Consider the following 13963-nt stretch of genomic DNA (forward strand, 5'->3'; position numbering starts at 1 on the left):
CCTATTGTTCAATAAAAACTTCATGAATATCACTCTGAATTATTAAAAAGCTTACCTGATATATCCACTAGCTTATTTGATATATGTACCAGTTTATTCTAATCAGGTAAAATTTCATAAAATGTATGAAACCTGAACGCTTTTATAACAAAATAAAGATACCAGAATTATTTTAAATTAAAAAATTTTATTTAACATTTTGAATAGGTAAATCATTCTCATGATTTGAATATCAAAAAGTTTAAATATGAACACAATGAAAAGTCTACATCCACTGAGTTCTCATCCCCCCACAGCTAGTTTGTTCTGTTGTTAGGTGCCCTTGAATCAATTTTTGACTCATTGTGACTCCAGGTGACAGCGCATAACTGCACCATAGGGTTTAATAGGCTGTAATCTTCATGGAAACAGATCGCCAGGTCCTTCTCCCGCAGAGCTGCTGGGTGGGTTCAAACCACCAACCTTTCTTTCGGTTAGCAGCCACCAGGGCTCCTTTGTTTGCCCTAATTAAGTGCATCTACAAGCCAATTCTGCACTATTATTCTGCTGTTTTCACTTAACAGGAAAATCTTGGAGATCTTAATATTAAAAAGTAAAGAATCTTCTCATTTTTCTTTTCTGTTAACAGCTGCTTAGTGTTCAAATGTATGAATATATCATAACTAGCCTCCTGTCGGAAACCCTGGTGGCATAATGGTTAAGTGCTACAGCTGCTAATCAAATGGTCAGCAGTTCAAATCCGCCAGGCGCCCCTTGGAAACTCTACGGGGCAGTTCTACTCTGTCCTATAGGGTCGCTATGAGTCAGAATTGACTCCACAGCAGTGGGTTTGGTTTTGGTTTAGTCTCCTGTTAATGGATATTTATGCAATTTCCCATCTTACGCTATTCTCAACAACACTGTAAGAAATACCTTATCATTTTCAGATGTGGAACTATAGGTGTAGGATAAATTCCTAGAAGGAAAACTGGAGGTTTAGTGTATACATGCATTTGTAATTTTGATAAAAAAAAAATTTTGATAGATACTGCCAAATTCTTGTTTCCCTACAACCTAGCCAAAAACAGGGATGCTAGATAAAACTTCATGCTTTTTCATTTAGAAATGTGCAATGAAAAGTGGGTTACCTAGCAAAGAATTAGGAAGAAAGTAGGACAAGTTTATTTAGCAACTTACAGTGCACATTTTCAGTCAAAAATACATTCAACAGGAATTTACAAGAGCATCTTGCATATGCCAAGGGATATATACTAAACAAATCACACCCAAGTCTCTGCCTTTGTGGAACTTACATTCTTCTTCTCCACTCTGGAACTCTTTGCTACTTCATAAGAAGCCAGCTAAATGTCAGTATGCTGAAAACAATCTGTTGCGATCCTGAGTAGAGGCGTCAGACATATGCAACAAGTGTTATTTAAAAACTAACAAGAGGCAATGTTGCATATGATTTCATGGCTCTCCATCAGGTCCTTTCAAAAACAACACACTGGCAAGAGCGCTCTTTTTATCTGACTCCATCTGTTGTGGGTAGTGATCAGCATACTGTGGGCACCGTCCTATCATCTGAGATTACGTTGCGAAATAGGAAGTGGGGTTACAGCAGATCAGCAAGTGTATGCAAACTGTGTGGTTCTATCTCCAGCTGAAACCAATGGCAATTCAGGTTTGGGGAGTAGGGAAGATAAGGTTATCAACCCATTCCCATCAGGGCACAGTTTCCTTTTTGTTATCTGTTCTTGTTTTGGTTCTAGAAAGAGATCACAAGGGGATTCTATGGAAAATAGTTTCGAAAGCATAAAACGGCAACACTCTGTATGCTGAACAGGGGCATGGAGGGGGGAACATGTTAAAACTGAGGGAGACAGGAAAGATGGTAGGTGCCAAGGAAAGAAAGGTAGCAAGTGCAACGATATAGTTCCATGCTTATTTAAAGAAAACTCACTTTAAGCATCTTTCTTTTCTAAAAGGAGAATATCTTAACTCTCTTAGATTTATTACATTTTATAAAGAGGTGGTAAAGCACAGTTGCTAAATTCTTGCAAATAACCCAGTAGGTTCTTTGTGTTCTTTAAATAACAAATGAGAACTCAGCTTGTGATAAGGATGCCAGACATGGTAGCATCTTTTTTTTTTTTTTCACACAGAAGAGCCCATTCCAGACAATGGTTCTGAATCACATCCTGAACTTTTTTTCCTCCTCGTCTGTAATGTTAAAGTTTTATGATATAGTATGTGGCACCATAATAAATGCTATCAACACTGGTTAATGAATGAGTGGTTTCTGAAGTCCTAAGAATTCTTATTTTTCTCAGTCATTGGATTTTAGAACTAGAAGGAGGGGACTTTGAGTTGAGACAACACTCTTATTTGATAGCTGAGGTTAACAAAGGTGAAGTGACAACGGCAGGGCCAGATTTCTTTCCGGATTCCCAGTCCAGCAGGGCTCCTTTTGCCATTGGATCACCATCCAAAATCTTTAATGCCCATGACTTTCGAGTTTTCTGCCGCCACACTGCAAACTGGGATGGCTCTGTACAATGTCACTGTGGCCCCAGCTGAATGCTGAAAGGATGGCCAGGCTGCTCTGGACCCGCGTGTCTGCGGAGCGGCTCTTCCCGGGTCCCCAGGGGCCTCCTCAGACTTAAGTCTGCACAGCTGGTTCAGCACTGAGCCCTGGTGGCCCTGGTGAAGGACAGCTCCCTGCGGACCCAGTAATGGACTCAGTGTCCCCGGTGTTCCATTTTGAATCCCTGAGGCAGCGGGTAACACTTTTTCAAGTCTCCCAGCGGGATTTCCGGGGTTGTGAACGTCTGACCTAGGCCCGGCCGCAGCTCCCATCAGGGGATCAAGGAAGGGCGGGGGCAGGACCCACGGCCCCCTTGTCTTTCCCTGGGCTCCATTCCTATCAGCCCAAGGCTCAGTCCGCTTCCCGTTCGCCCTTCCCTCGTTTTCCCCCACGAACATTTTCTCGGCGCGTCCCACTTCACGTTCCCAAGTGCTTACACCCACTTGGCCGGCATCTCCCCCGCCTGCCCGGTTCCCGCCCTCTCTCCCCTCCCCCCCTTCACCCCGCCCCCCGGAACCGCGGCGGCCGCCTCACCCCGCGCCCCGCGCCGCGCCCCGCCCCTCCGCGGTCGGCAGGCCGTCACGTGAGCGGGCGCGCGGCCCGGCTCCCCGCCCCGCCCCCGCGTCAGCGCGCGCTCCGACGTGCCCTGGAACTTACCCTCCCTCGGAGACCAGCCTGCGGGGACGCGGTTGGCCTCGGCGGCCGCCGTGTTTATGCTCTCGAGGCTTGCTTCGCCGCCCACAACCACCGTGCTGGCCACGGCGCCGCCGCTTGCTGACGGGGAGCTGCCTCCTGCCCTCAGCCCTCCGGCTCTCTGCCTCGAGGCCGCCGGACCCCCGGTAAGGTGGAGGGGCGCGGGTCCTCGCCGATGGCGGGGAGGGTGTGAGGCGCCTGCACAAAGGCGCCCGCGGGCGCTCCCTAGCCGGTGCCCGCGGAGGGGCGGCGGAGTCGGGGGAAGGCGTGTGCTGGAGGTGCGTCTGCCGAGGTGAGCGCGAGCCGAGGGCTGCGAGCGCCCCACGGGGGTCGGGCCGAGGGGGCGCGCAGGTGTGGGCGCCGCGGGGGGAGGGGCGGCCGTGCCAGCTCATTGGCTGACGTGGGCGACGGGGTTTAAATGGCTCGAAGTTGTGGCTTTTCTGCCCCCCTGGGTTTCCTGACTTCCTGTGTGAGGGCAGCGCCTGTCCGCCCCGCCCCCAGGAAGGAGGGTGTCGGTGTGTGTGTGTGTGTCGGGGTGTGTGTGTGTGTGTAAGAGGCTGGCCCGGGTGCTGTTGCCGCCCTCCCTCCTCACAGCTCAGGTGTGCCCGCTGCCTACTGCTGTAGGGTGTGCAAACCTCCGCCCACCTGAGACCTCCCTTAGAGGAGTGTTGACCTTAAACAGGGCACTTTCTTCTCCGCAGTCCTTAGAGGCGCCCCGCCCCTGCTGAATGGACAAAATGTTACCCTACGGCTGGCTCTTCTAGGAGGCGTCTCCTCAAAGTCCTTGAATTAAAAAACCCTCTTTACAAGCTTGCTGCTCTCCTCCGATCTCAGTTGATTGTCTTCCAGGAATGGCATTCCTTTACGTAGTGTATATTAAGTTACTGCAGAACCTCTTGAGAAGAAATGGCCACACGATCGTCGTTAGAAAAAAAGGCACGGCCTTCAGCTTTAGAGGCTTGTGATGTTTTTCTTTCCACTACAGTAGGAGTTTTAAATGCTTTTGCACATAAAGTGTTTCTTATGGGTAAAGGTTGTTAACACTCTAATAACACGTTTGGTTGTGGCTTCCTTTATGGTTAATTATGACATATGGAAGTAGATTTTATTAAATCTGTTATACATACATTCCTAAGGGGAGACGATATGGTAAAAGCATTGAATGATGGAGTTACACTTTTCTGGTCCCGATTCAGCAACCCATCTCCAGAGGTGAGACCTTGGAAGAGTCGGAGTGTTTCAGTGAAAGGTTGTTAAAAAGTATGTAGCTCTTAACCACACCGCTTTTATACTTAAAAGTCGGGAAACGATGGCCTAGAGATGTATTTATCTGTCCATAACCAGTTTTTCTTACCTGATCTAACCCGTTACCGTCGAGTAGATTCCGACTTATGGCGACTCCGTACACAGAGTAGAACTGCCCCATAGGGTTTCCAAGGACCGGCTAGTGGAATCGAACCACCCACCGTTAGGTTAGCAGTCAAATGCTTAACTAGTGCGCCACCAAGGGCCCTACCTGACCTATAGGAGGGTATTACAGAATGGGTCATCTTTCTGTACTCTTCTGGTCTGAATAGACAGTCTGGCTGCTGGTGCCAGCATTTTTGTTTGTTTTAAAAAAGCCCTAGAACGTTTGGGATCCCAGAGCAGTGCCTAAGAGCAGCTACTGAGGGCATGACCCTGAGCTATGCAAACTGGGCACATATGTCTGACCCATGGTTGCATGTGGCAACGCTACCCTGGAGGTATTTCTGTGGGGAAAATAAAGTGTAATGTAGTAGATGGTGTGTGTGTATTTGTTGATAGATTTCTTTTTTTACTTTAACAACCATAGAAGTTGGAGAAGATTGCTCCTCATTGATTCTTAATATAATGCCGCTTGTATAGATTCAGGAGCCTTGGTGGTGCAGTGGTTAAAACCCTGGGCTGCTAACTGAACGGCAGACTGTTCGAACCCACCAGCTGCTCCATGGGAAAAGAATGTAGCAGTCTGCTTCCATAAACATTTATGGCCTTGGAAACCCTATGGGCCAGCTCTACTCTGTCCTGCAGGGTCGCTATGAATTGGAATTGACTAGACAGCAATGGGTTGTATAGATTTGTTGCCCTTACATAATCGTTACTATATTACCTGGTCTTTTTGTTTTACCAGTTTTTGTGAAGCTCAGATCAAAATATGTAAATGTTGTAAAAAAACAAACAAACAAAAAAAACAGCATCTTGCTGGTAGTTAATTATCATTTGGCTTTTCTTTCATTAATTAGAAAGTTTCTGCCGGGTGCTTTTTTAGATGGTCTGATAGAAAACAGACTTTACAAATTTAAGTACTGTAAGTTATGCAAAATTTTTAGAATAAAAAGGGCAATAGAATTTCAAAATTGGTCAAAATATAATAGTGAATAGTGGTGATTTGTAAAGTTTGTTAATGGTAGCACCAATATTTTAATTACCTGAGAAAATTGACACTGGTTGAGAGCTTAGCTGCTAACCCAAAATTTGGCAGTTCGAATCCAACAAGTGCTCTTTGGAAACCCTGTGGGGCAGTTCTTTGTCCTATAGGGTTGCTATGAATCAGAGCTGTGCTATGGTATTAGGAGAAAATTGATACCAAGAAAAAGCAGTTTAAGATAAATCTGCCTAAAATGGCATAATTTTATAGCAAGTAGATAGAGCCCCTGTGGCACAGTGGTTAAAGTGCTCTACTGCTAACCAAAAGGGGGGCAGTTCAAACCTACCAGCCACTTCATGGGAGAAAGATATGGCAATCTGCTTCCATAAAGACTTGCAGCCTTGGAACCCCTATGGGGCAGTTCTACTTGGTCCTACAGGGTTGCCGTCAGTTGAAATTGACTAGATGGCAATGGGTTTGGTGGTTTGGTTCTAAGTTGGAGAGAACAGTGAAATTAAACTATTATTTTATCCTACATTTAGTTATAATTAACTGTTTTGTAGAATGAAGAGTAAATTAGATGTACAAAAGTAAGATAGTACCACCTAACATCTTATACTTTAAATGATTCTTTTCAAATCATCCTTGTGGTTTTTCTTCTTTCTCTTCAGTTAACTGACCGTTTTGTGTCAGATCCTGATTAGTTTTGCTGGATTTAGTCATTTCCCTGTCACTTCCATTGACTTGGTTAAGAGCTTGGCTGCTAACCAAAAGGTGGGCAGTTCCAATTCACCGGTCTCTCCTTGGAAACCCTATGGGGCAGTTCTTCTCTGTCCTACAGGGTTGCTATGAGTCGGAATTGACTCAGTGGCAACAGGTTTGGCTTGGTTTTTGGCTCATTGACTTAATAAATATCCTGTAGTTTCATTTTGCAGTTGACTAGTTTTTTATTTGATCCGAGTGCCAAATGCTGTCTCTAAGCTGCCCCCCGCCTTTGATAATCTAGTGTTTCTCAAACTTTAATGTGCCTAGGAATTACCTGCACTTGAAACAAGTCCTCAAATGATGCAAATTACGATGTTCTGCCCACACTATGCTATTCTAGGCCAAGTGCTGTCCAATAGAAATATGATGTAAACCATATGTGTAATTTTAAAGTTTATGGTAGTCACACTTAAAAAAGTAAGAAGTGGAAAAGCAAAATTTTAGTGATTTATTAAATGTTGAAATTCAGTGTATCTAAAATATTGTAATTTTAACATATAATCAGTATAAAATTATTGAGATAGTTTATATATTTTTTTGGACTAAGTCTTTGAAATCCTGTGCATATTTCAGCACATCTCAGTTCAGTCTAGTCACATTTCACATGTTCAGTAGGCACGTGTGACCAGTGGCTGCTGTATTGTACAGCGCAGTTCTAGAGTCTGGAATCTAGATCAGTCTATTCTAAGTGTGTTTTCGGGTTGACCCCGTTAGCAGCCCTTGGGAACCTGTCAGAAATGTAAAATTATGGGCCCCACCCCAGACTTACTGACATTAGAGTATCTGGGAGTATGACCCTGTAATCTGCGCTTTAAAAGCTCTCCAGGACATGCCTGCAAAATGTATCCTGGGTGGGACCATGGAACAGAAAAAGGGCATTAGGGAAAAGTTGAGAAAATATGAGTAATATGATTTTACTCAACCCCAGTGCTAATAGTAATGTATCCATATTGGTTCATTAGTTGTAACAAATGTACCATACTGTGGTAGTGTAAGATGTTACTAATTGGGAAAATGGGTGTGGGGTATGTGGCAACTCTCTGTACTATCGTCACAATAATCCCATAAGTCTAAAACTCTTCTAGAAGAAAAAGTTTATTTTTTTTTTTAAAAAAGAAGCTTTCCAGGTGATTCTTTTGTTCAGTAAAAAGTTTGAGAAGCACTGATCTGGGTATTTTTATGACCTACATTATTGCAGCTGAGTGGGCAGGATGGAGGTTAGTATTAGGTCGGGCAGGGTAATAATAACAGTGTTTTTGTAATAAGAGCTAAAAATTAAGTTCTAGTCACTATACCGAATTCTTTACTCATATTAACTCATTTAATTCTTCCGATATTTGGCATGTGCTATTAAAAAGCTCCATTTTATAGATGGAAAAAACTGAGGCTCAGCAAGGTTAAGTGACTTGTCTTAGGTCAGCATTGCTAGCAAGAGGCAGAAACAGGATGTTTGTAATTTTATAAGTAATCACTTCATTTTTGAGTATTTTTTCTATTCTTGGAACTTTTGCTTCCTTGAGTATGTAATGATTAATGTGGATACTTCATACCACACTTTGTAGTTTATGAAGAACTTTTTCACATTTTCTCTCTCCATCCTCACAGGGATCTTTTGAGGTTTGTACTATGTCCTTTGTTATGCAGATAAGTTAACCAGCTCAGGGTCTGAGAGCTGGTGTACTGCAAAGTCTAGATACAAACTTGAGGCCTCTAACTCTGAGTCTTGGGCTCTTTCCTTTGTACCACAGCAGAATTTAGAATACATTTTGAGACTCATAGTGACCCTGTAAGGCTGGAGTTGAACTGCCCCATAGGGTTTCCAAGGAGTAGCTGGAGGACTTGAACTGCCAGCCTTTTGGTTAGCAGCCAGGCTCTTTACCACTGCACATCAGGGCTCCAAGATTAGAGTCGCTATCTCTAAAAGTTTGCCGAAAATTACCTATGTTCCTTATCTGTATTTGGGTTAAAAAAAAAAAAAAAAGACTCAGGTTTATTGAAGCATAATATGCATGCTAGTAGAATAAACTAGAACTACAGATAATAAGCTAGGAATAAGCTACAGATACATTGATGAATCTCAAAAGCATTATGGTAAGTGGAACAAGCCAGACGCAAAAGGCTACATACCGTATGATTTGTATTTTTCTACTTGAATATGCAGTGATCAATGTGGATACCCTGTATCATGCATTGTATAGCTTACTAAATATTTTTCCATGCTTTCTCCTTCCATCCTCACAAGGATCTTTTCAGGGTTGTATTGTCCCTTGTTTTATAAAGGGATGTGTGTGCCACATTCGTTCATGCATTCACCAGTTGATAGGCCTTGGGTTGTTTCCAGTTTCTGGCTGTTATGAATGAAGTTCTGAGTGTTCATGTAATGCCTTCACATGGACATATGTTTTCATTTCCCTTTAATAAGTACTTAAAAGAGGGATTGCTAGGTAACATGGAAAATGAATGTTTATAAGAAACTGCCAGATTATTTTCTGAAGTGACTGTACCATTTTGCATTCCCACAAGCAATGTATGAGAATTCCATTGCCATACAGAATATCTTTATATTAAAAAAATTTTTTTCATTGTGTTCATTATTTTACTGTGCTTTAGGGGAAACTGTACAGCACAAATTAGGTTCTCATTCGAAGATTTATATACAAATTGATTTGTGACATTGGTTGCAATCCGCATGATGTGTTAGCACTCTCCCCTTTTCCCTTTATACCTAGGTTTCCCTGTGTCCATTCATCCAGCTTTCCTGTTTCTTCCTGCCTTCTCACCCTTGCTTTTGGGCACTTGTTGCCCACTTGGTCTCATATACTTGATTGAACTAGAAAGCACATTCTTCATGGGTGTTATTACTTGTTTTATGGGCCTGTCTAATCTTTGACAAAAAGGTGGGTATTGGGAGTGGCTTCAGCTCTGAGTTAGCAGAGTGTCTGGGAGACATAGCATCGGGGGTTCCATCAGTCTCTGTCAGACCAGCAAGTCTGGTGTGGTTTTGTGAATTAGAATGTTGTTCTACATTTTTCTCTTGCTCTGTCCGGACCCTCTATTGTGATCCCTATGGGAGTGGTCAGTGGTGGTAGCCAGGCACCATCTAGTTCTTCTGGGTTTAGGCTGGTGGAGGCTGTGGTTCATGTGGTCCGTTAGTTCTTTGGACTAATATTTTTCTTGTGTCTTTGGTTTTCTTCATTCTCCTTTGCTCTGGACCTGATGAGACCAATAGAGGTATCTTAGATGGCTGCTCGCAAGCTTTCAAGACTCACCAAAGTAGGATGTGGAACATTTTCTTTATGAACTGTTATGCCAGTTGACCTGGATGTCCCCCCGAGACCATGGTCTCCAGCCCTCAGCCCCAGTAATTGGGTCTCTCAAGGTGTTTGGATGTGTCTAGGAAGCTTCTCTGACTTTGCCTTGGTCAAGTTGTGCTGACTTCCCCTATACTGTATGTTGTCTTTCCCTTCAACAAAATTAACGCTTGTCTACTATCCTGAGTCGGAATCGACTCGATGGCACTGGGTTTTACTGGGTACTATGTAGTTAATGATTTTCCCTTCTCACCCCCCCCCCCCAGCTTGTAACCATCAAAAATTGTTTTTTTCTATGTGTAAACCTTTTCTTGGGCTTTTATAGTAGTGCACTCATAAAATATTTGTCCTTTCGTGATTGTCTTATTTCAGTCACCATAATGCCTTCCAGTTTCATCCATGTCGTGATCTGTTTCATGGATTCATTGTTGTTCTTTATCATTGTGTAATGTTCCATTGTGTGCCTGTACCATAATTTATCAATTCTTCTGTTGATGGGCACTTAGGTTAGTGAGCACTACTTGACCAAGGTTTTAAGTTTTATATTTAGGTCTTTGATCATTTTGAGTTTTTTTTTTTATTAATTTTTTTATTGTGCTTTAGATGAAGATTTACAGAACAGATTAGTTTCTCATTAAACATTATACGTTTTTTTTGTGACATTGGTTGTCAACCTCACGACATGTCCACGGTCTCCCTTCTTGACCTTGGGTTCCTCATTTCCATTTGTCCAGCTTTCCTGTTCCCTCCTGCCTTCTTGTCCTTGCCTCTGGGCTGGTGTGCTCATTTATTCTTGTATAGGTGATTGAGTTATGTGTATTATTGTTTGTTTTATAGGCCTGTCTAATCTTTGGTTGAAGGGTGTACCTCAGGAGTGACTTCATTCAGTACTCAGTGAAAAGGGTTTCCAGGAGCCATACCCTTGGAGTTTTTCCAGTCTCTGTCAGGCCAGTATGTCTGGTCTGTTTTTTGTGAATTAGAATTTTGTTCTACATTTTTCTCCAGCTCTGTCCGGGACCCTCTATTGTGATCCCTGTCAGAGCAGTCAGTAGTGGCAGCTGGGCACTATCTGGTTGTGCTGGACCCAGTCTGGTGGAGGCTGTGGTAGTTGTGGTCCGTTAGTCCTTTGGATTAATCTTTCCCTTGTGTCTTTGATATTCTTCATTCTCCCTTGCTCCAGACAGGTAGGGACCAGTGGAGTATCTTAGATGACTGCTTACAGGCTTTTAAGACCCCAGACTCTACTCACCAAAGTAGAACGTAGAACATTTTCTTTATAAACTGCATTATGCCAGGTGAGCTAGATGTTTCCCAAGACCATGGTCCCCACAGCCCTCAGCCCAGTAATTCAGTCCCTCAGGGAGTTTGGATGCACCCATGGAGCTTCCATGACCTTGCCTTGTACAAGTTGTACTGGCTTCCCCTGTATTGTGTACCGTCTTACCCTTCACCAGAGTTGCCACTTATCTATTGTCTATTTAGCTCCCTCCCTCTTAACCATCAAGATTGTTTCTTTTTATTTGTGTAAACCTTTTCATGAGTTTTTACAGTAGTGGTCTAATACAGTATTTGGCCTTTTGTCATTGATTTACCTCACTCAGCATAATGCCCTCCAGGTTCATCCATGTTGTGAGATGTTCGCAGATTCATCATTGTTCTTTATCATTGCATAGTATTCCATTGTGTGTATGTACCAAAGTTTGTTTATTCATTCATCTGTTGGTGGGCACTTGGGTTGTTTCTATCTTTTTGCTATAGTGAATAATGCTACTGTGAACATGGGTGTGCATATGTCTTTTTGTGTGACGGCTCTTATTTCTCTAGGATATATCCCTAGAAGTGGGATTGCTGGATTGTATGGTATATCTATTTCTAGCTTTCTAAGGGAGTGCCATATTGTTTTCCAAAATGTGTGTACTATTTTGCCTTCCCACCAGCAGTGCATAAGGGTAGCAGTCTCTCTGCATCCTCTCCCACGTTTGTTGTTTTTTGTTTTTTTTTATTTGTGCCAGCAATGTTCTGCTAAGGTGGTATTTCATAGTAGTTTTCATTTGCATTCCTCTAATGGTTAATGACTGCAAGCATTTCTTCATGTGTCTGTTAGTTGTCTGAATGTCTCCTTTGGTGAAGTGTCTGTTCATATTCTTTGCCCATTTTTTAAATTGGATTATTTGTCTGTGTGTTTTAGAGGTGTAGGATTTTCCTATAGATTTTAGAGGTTAGACCTTTGTTGGATATGTCAAAGTCAAAATTATTTCCCCAGGCTGTAGTTCTCTTTTTACAGTTTTGGTGAAGTCTTTTGATGATCATAAGTGTTTAATTTTTAGACGATCCCAGTTATCTAGCTTATCTTCTTGTGTTTGTGTGGTGTTAGGTTCATATTGTATTTATGCCGTGTGTTAGGGCCCCTGTTGTTGATCCTATTTTTCCTTCTATGGTCTTTATAGTTTTTGATTTTATATTTAGGGTTTTGATCCATTTGAATTAGTTTTTGTGTATGGATTGAAATGTGTGCCCTGTTTTATTTTTTACAGATAGACATTCGGTTTTGCCAGCACTGTTTGTTAAAAAAGACTGTCTTTTCCCCCATTTAGTGGACTTTGGGCCTTTGTCAAAGACGAGTGACTGTAGGTACATGGATTTAAATCTGGGATCTCAATTCTGTTTCATTGGTCAATGTGTCTGTTGTTGTACCAGTACCAGGTAACAGTTGAGATTGTTCAATTACGATTTGTTTGAAAGATTATCCTTGTCCAATTGAATTGCTTTGTTACCTTTATTGAAAATCAGGTGACCACATATGCATGGGCCTACTTTTGAATTCCATATCCCATTTTATTGATCTATGTGTGTATTTCTGTGTGGGTCCCACGCAGTCTTTATTATTGTAGCTTTGTAATAAGACCTGATATCAGGTAGTGTAAGTCTTCCAACTTCGTTACTCCTTTTTAAAGTTGTTTTAGTTATTCTCAGTCCTCTGTTTTTTCTGTACAAATTTTAGAATCAACTTGTCATTTTGTAACAAGTCTGCTGAGATGTCAATTGGATTGTTTTGAATTTATAAATGAGTTCTGGGAGAATTGACATCTCAGCAGTACTGGATCTTCTGATCCATGACCACAACATATCTCTCCATTTATTTAGGTATTTAAAATTTTCTATTCATCGATGTTTTTTAGTTTTCAAAATAAAGGTCTTGCACATTTTGCCCTTGTATTTCATGTGATTTGATGATGTTATATAAGACATTTAAAAAATTTCAGTTTCCGATTTTTTGTTCCTAATGTATAAAAATATGCTTAATTTTTGCATGTCGACCTTATATGTACTGTGACCTTTCTAAGCTCACATACTAGCTCTAGTAGCTCTTTTATAGATTCCTTTGTATTTTTTTACATAGATGGTCATGTCATCTGTGAGTATGAAAAGTTTTACCTATTTTTAATTCTGTGTGCCTTCTTGCAGTGGTTAGAACCTCTAGTCCAGTGTTTAAGGAAGCAGTGAGAGCTGGTGTCCTTGCCTTTTGCTTGGTCTTAGAGGAAAGTGTTCAGTCTTTCATCACTAAATATCATGTTAGCTCTAGATTTTTCATAGATGTCATTTATTAGCTCAAGAAAATTTCCATCTATTCTTAGTTATTGAGAATGTTTTTAACAGTAGTGGATATTAGATTTTATCAGTGGTTTCTTCTGCATCTGTTGAGATGATGACATGGATTTTTAAAAAAAATCTATTAATTTGGTGAATTACATTGATTTTTTAATGTTCAGCAAACCTTGTGTTCCTAGGATAAACTGGTCTTGGCTATGATACATTACAATTTTTAAGTATAGTGGATTCAATTTTCTAAAATTTTATTAAGCATTTTTATGTCTGTTTCTGTGAGGAATATTGGCCTGTAGTTTTTCTTTCTTATAATGTCTTTGTCTGGCTTTGATTTGAGGATAATGCTGGCCTCATAGAATGAGTTGGGTTGTTCTCCCTTTGCATCAATTTTCTTTAAGAGGCTTGTGTAGAATTGGTATTTACCACCAGCACCAGTTACCACTGAGTCAATTTTGACTCATGGCAACCCCATCAGTGCAGAGTAGAGTTGTTCCATAGGGTTTTCAAGGCTGTGACCTTTTGGAAGCAGATTGCCAGGCCTTTCTTCTGAGCCTCCTTTTGGTTCATAGTCATGTACTTAACCATTTGTGTCACTCAGGGACTCTAGAATTGGTATTATCTTTCTTAAATTAT

The 13963-nt window shown here is 41.7% G+C and overlaps 2 protein-coding genes across 4 annotated transcripts in view; one reads left to right on the forward strand and one right to left on the reverse strand.

Annotated features, from left to right (window-relative positions):
* LOC126074877 (sterile alpha motif domain-containing protein 1-like) overlaps positions 1–3855 on the reverse strand; it is a 33349-nt gene extending 29494 nt beyond the window's left edge. The window contains exon 1 of the mRNA XM_049881693.1: positions 3224–3855. Within this exon, the coding sequence (XP_049737650.1) occupies positions 3224–3651 (428 nt within the window). The 5' untranslated portion in view covers positions 3652–3855. The remainder of the gene's footprint in view (positions 1–3223) is intronic.
* ARHGAP12 (Rho GTPase activating protein 12) overlaps positions 3316–13963 on the forward strand; it is a 115549-nt gene continuing 104901 nt past the window's right edge. For all 3 annotated transcript variants that reach the window (XM_049881689.1, XM_049881690.1, XM_049881691.1), the window contains exon 1: positions 3316–3405. The gene's annotated coding sequence lies outside the window, so the exon portion shown is untranslated. The remainder of the gene's footprint in view (positions 3406–13963) is intronic.

Source organism: Elephas maximus, chromosome 4 (genome assembly GCF_024166365.1).
Source record: "Elephas maximus indicus isolate mEleMax1 chromosome 4, mEleMax1 primary haplotype, whole genome shotgun sequence".
Lineage (NCBI taxonomy): Eukaryota > Metazoa > Chordata > Mammalia > Proboscidea > Elephantidae > Elephas > Elephas maximus.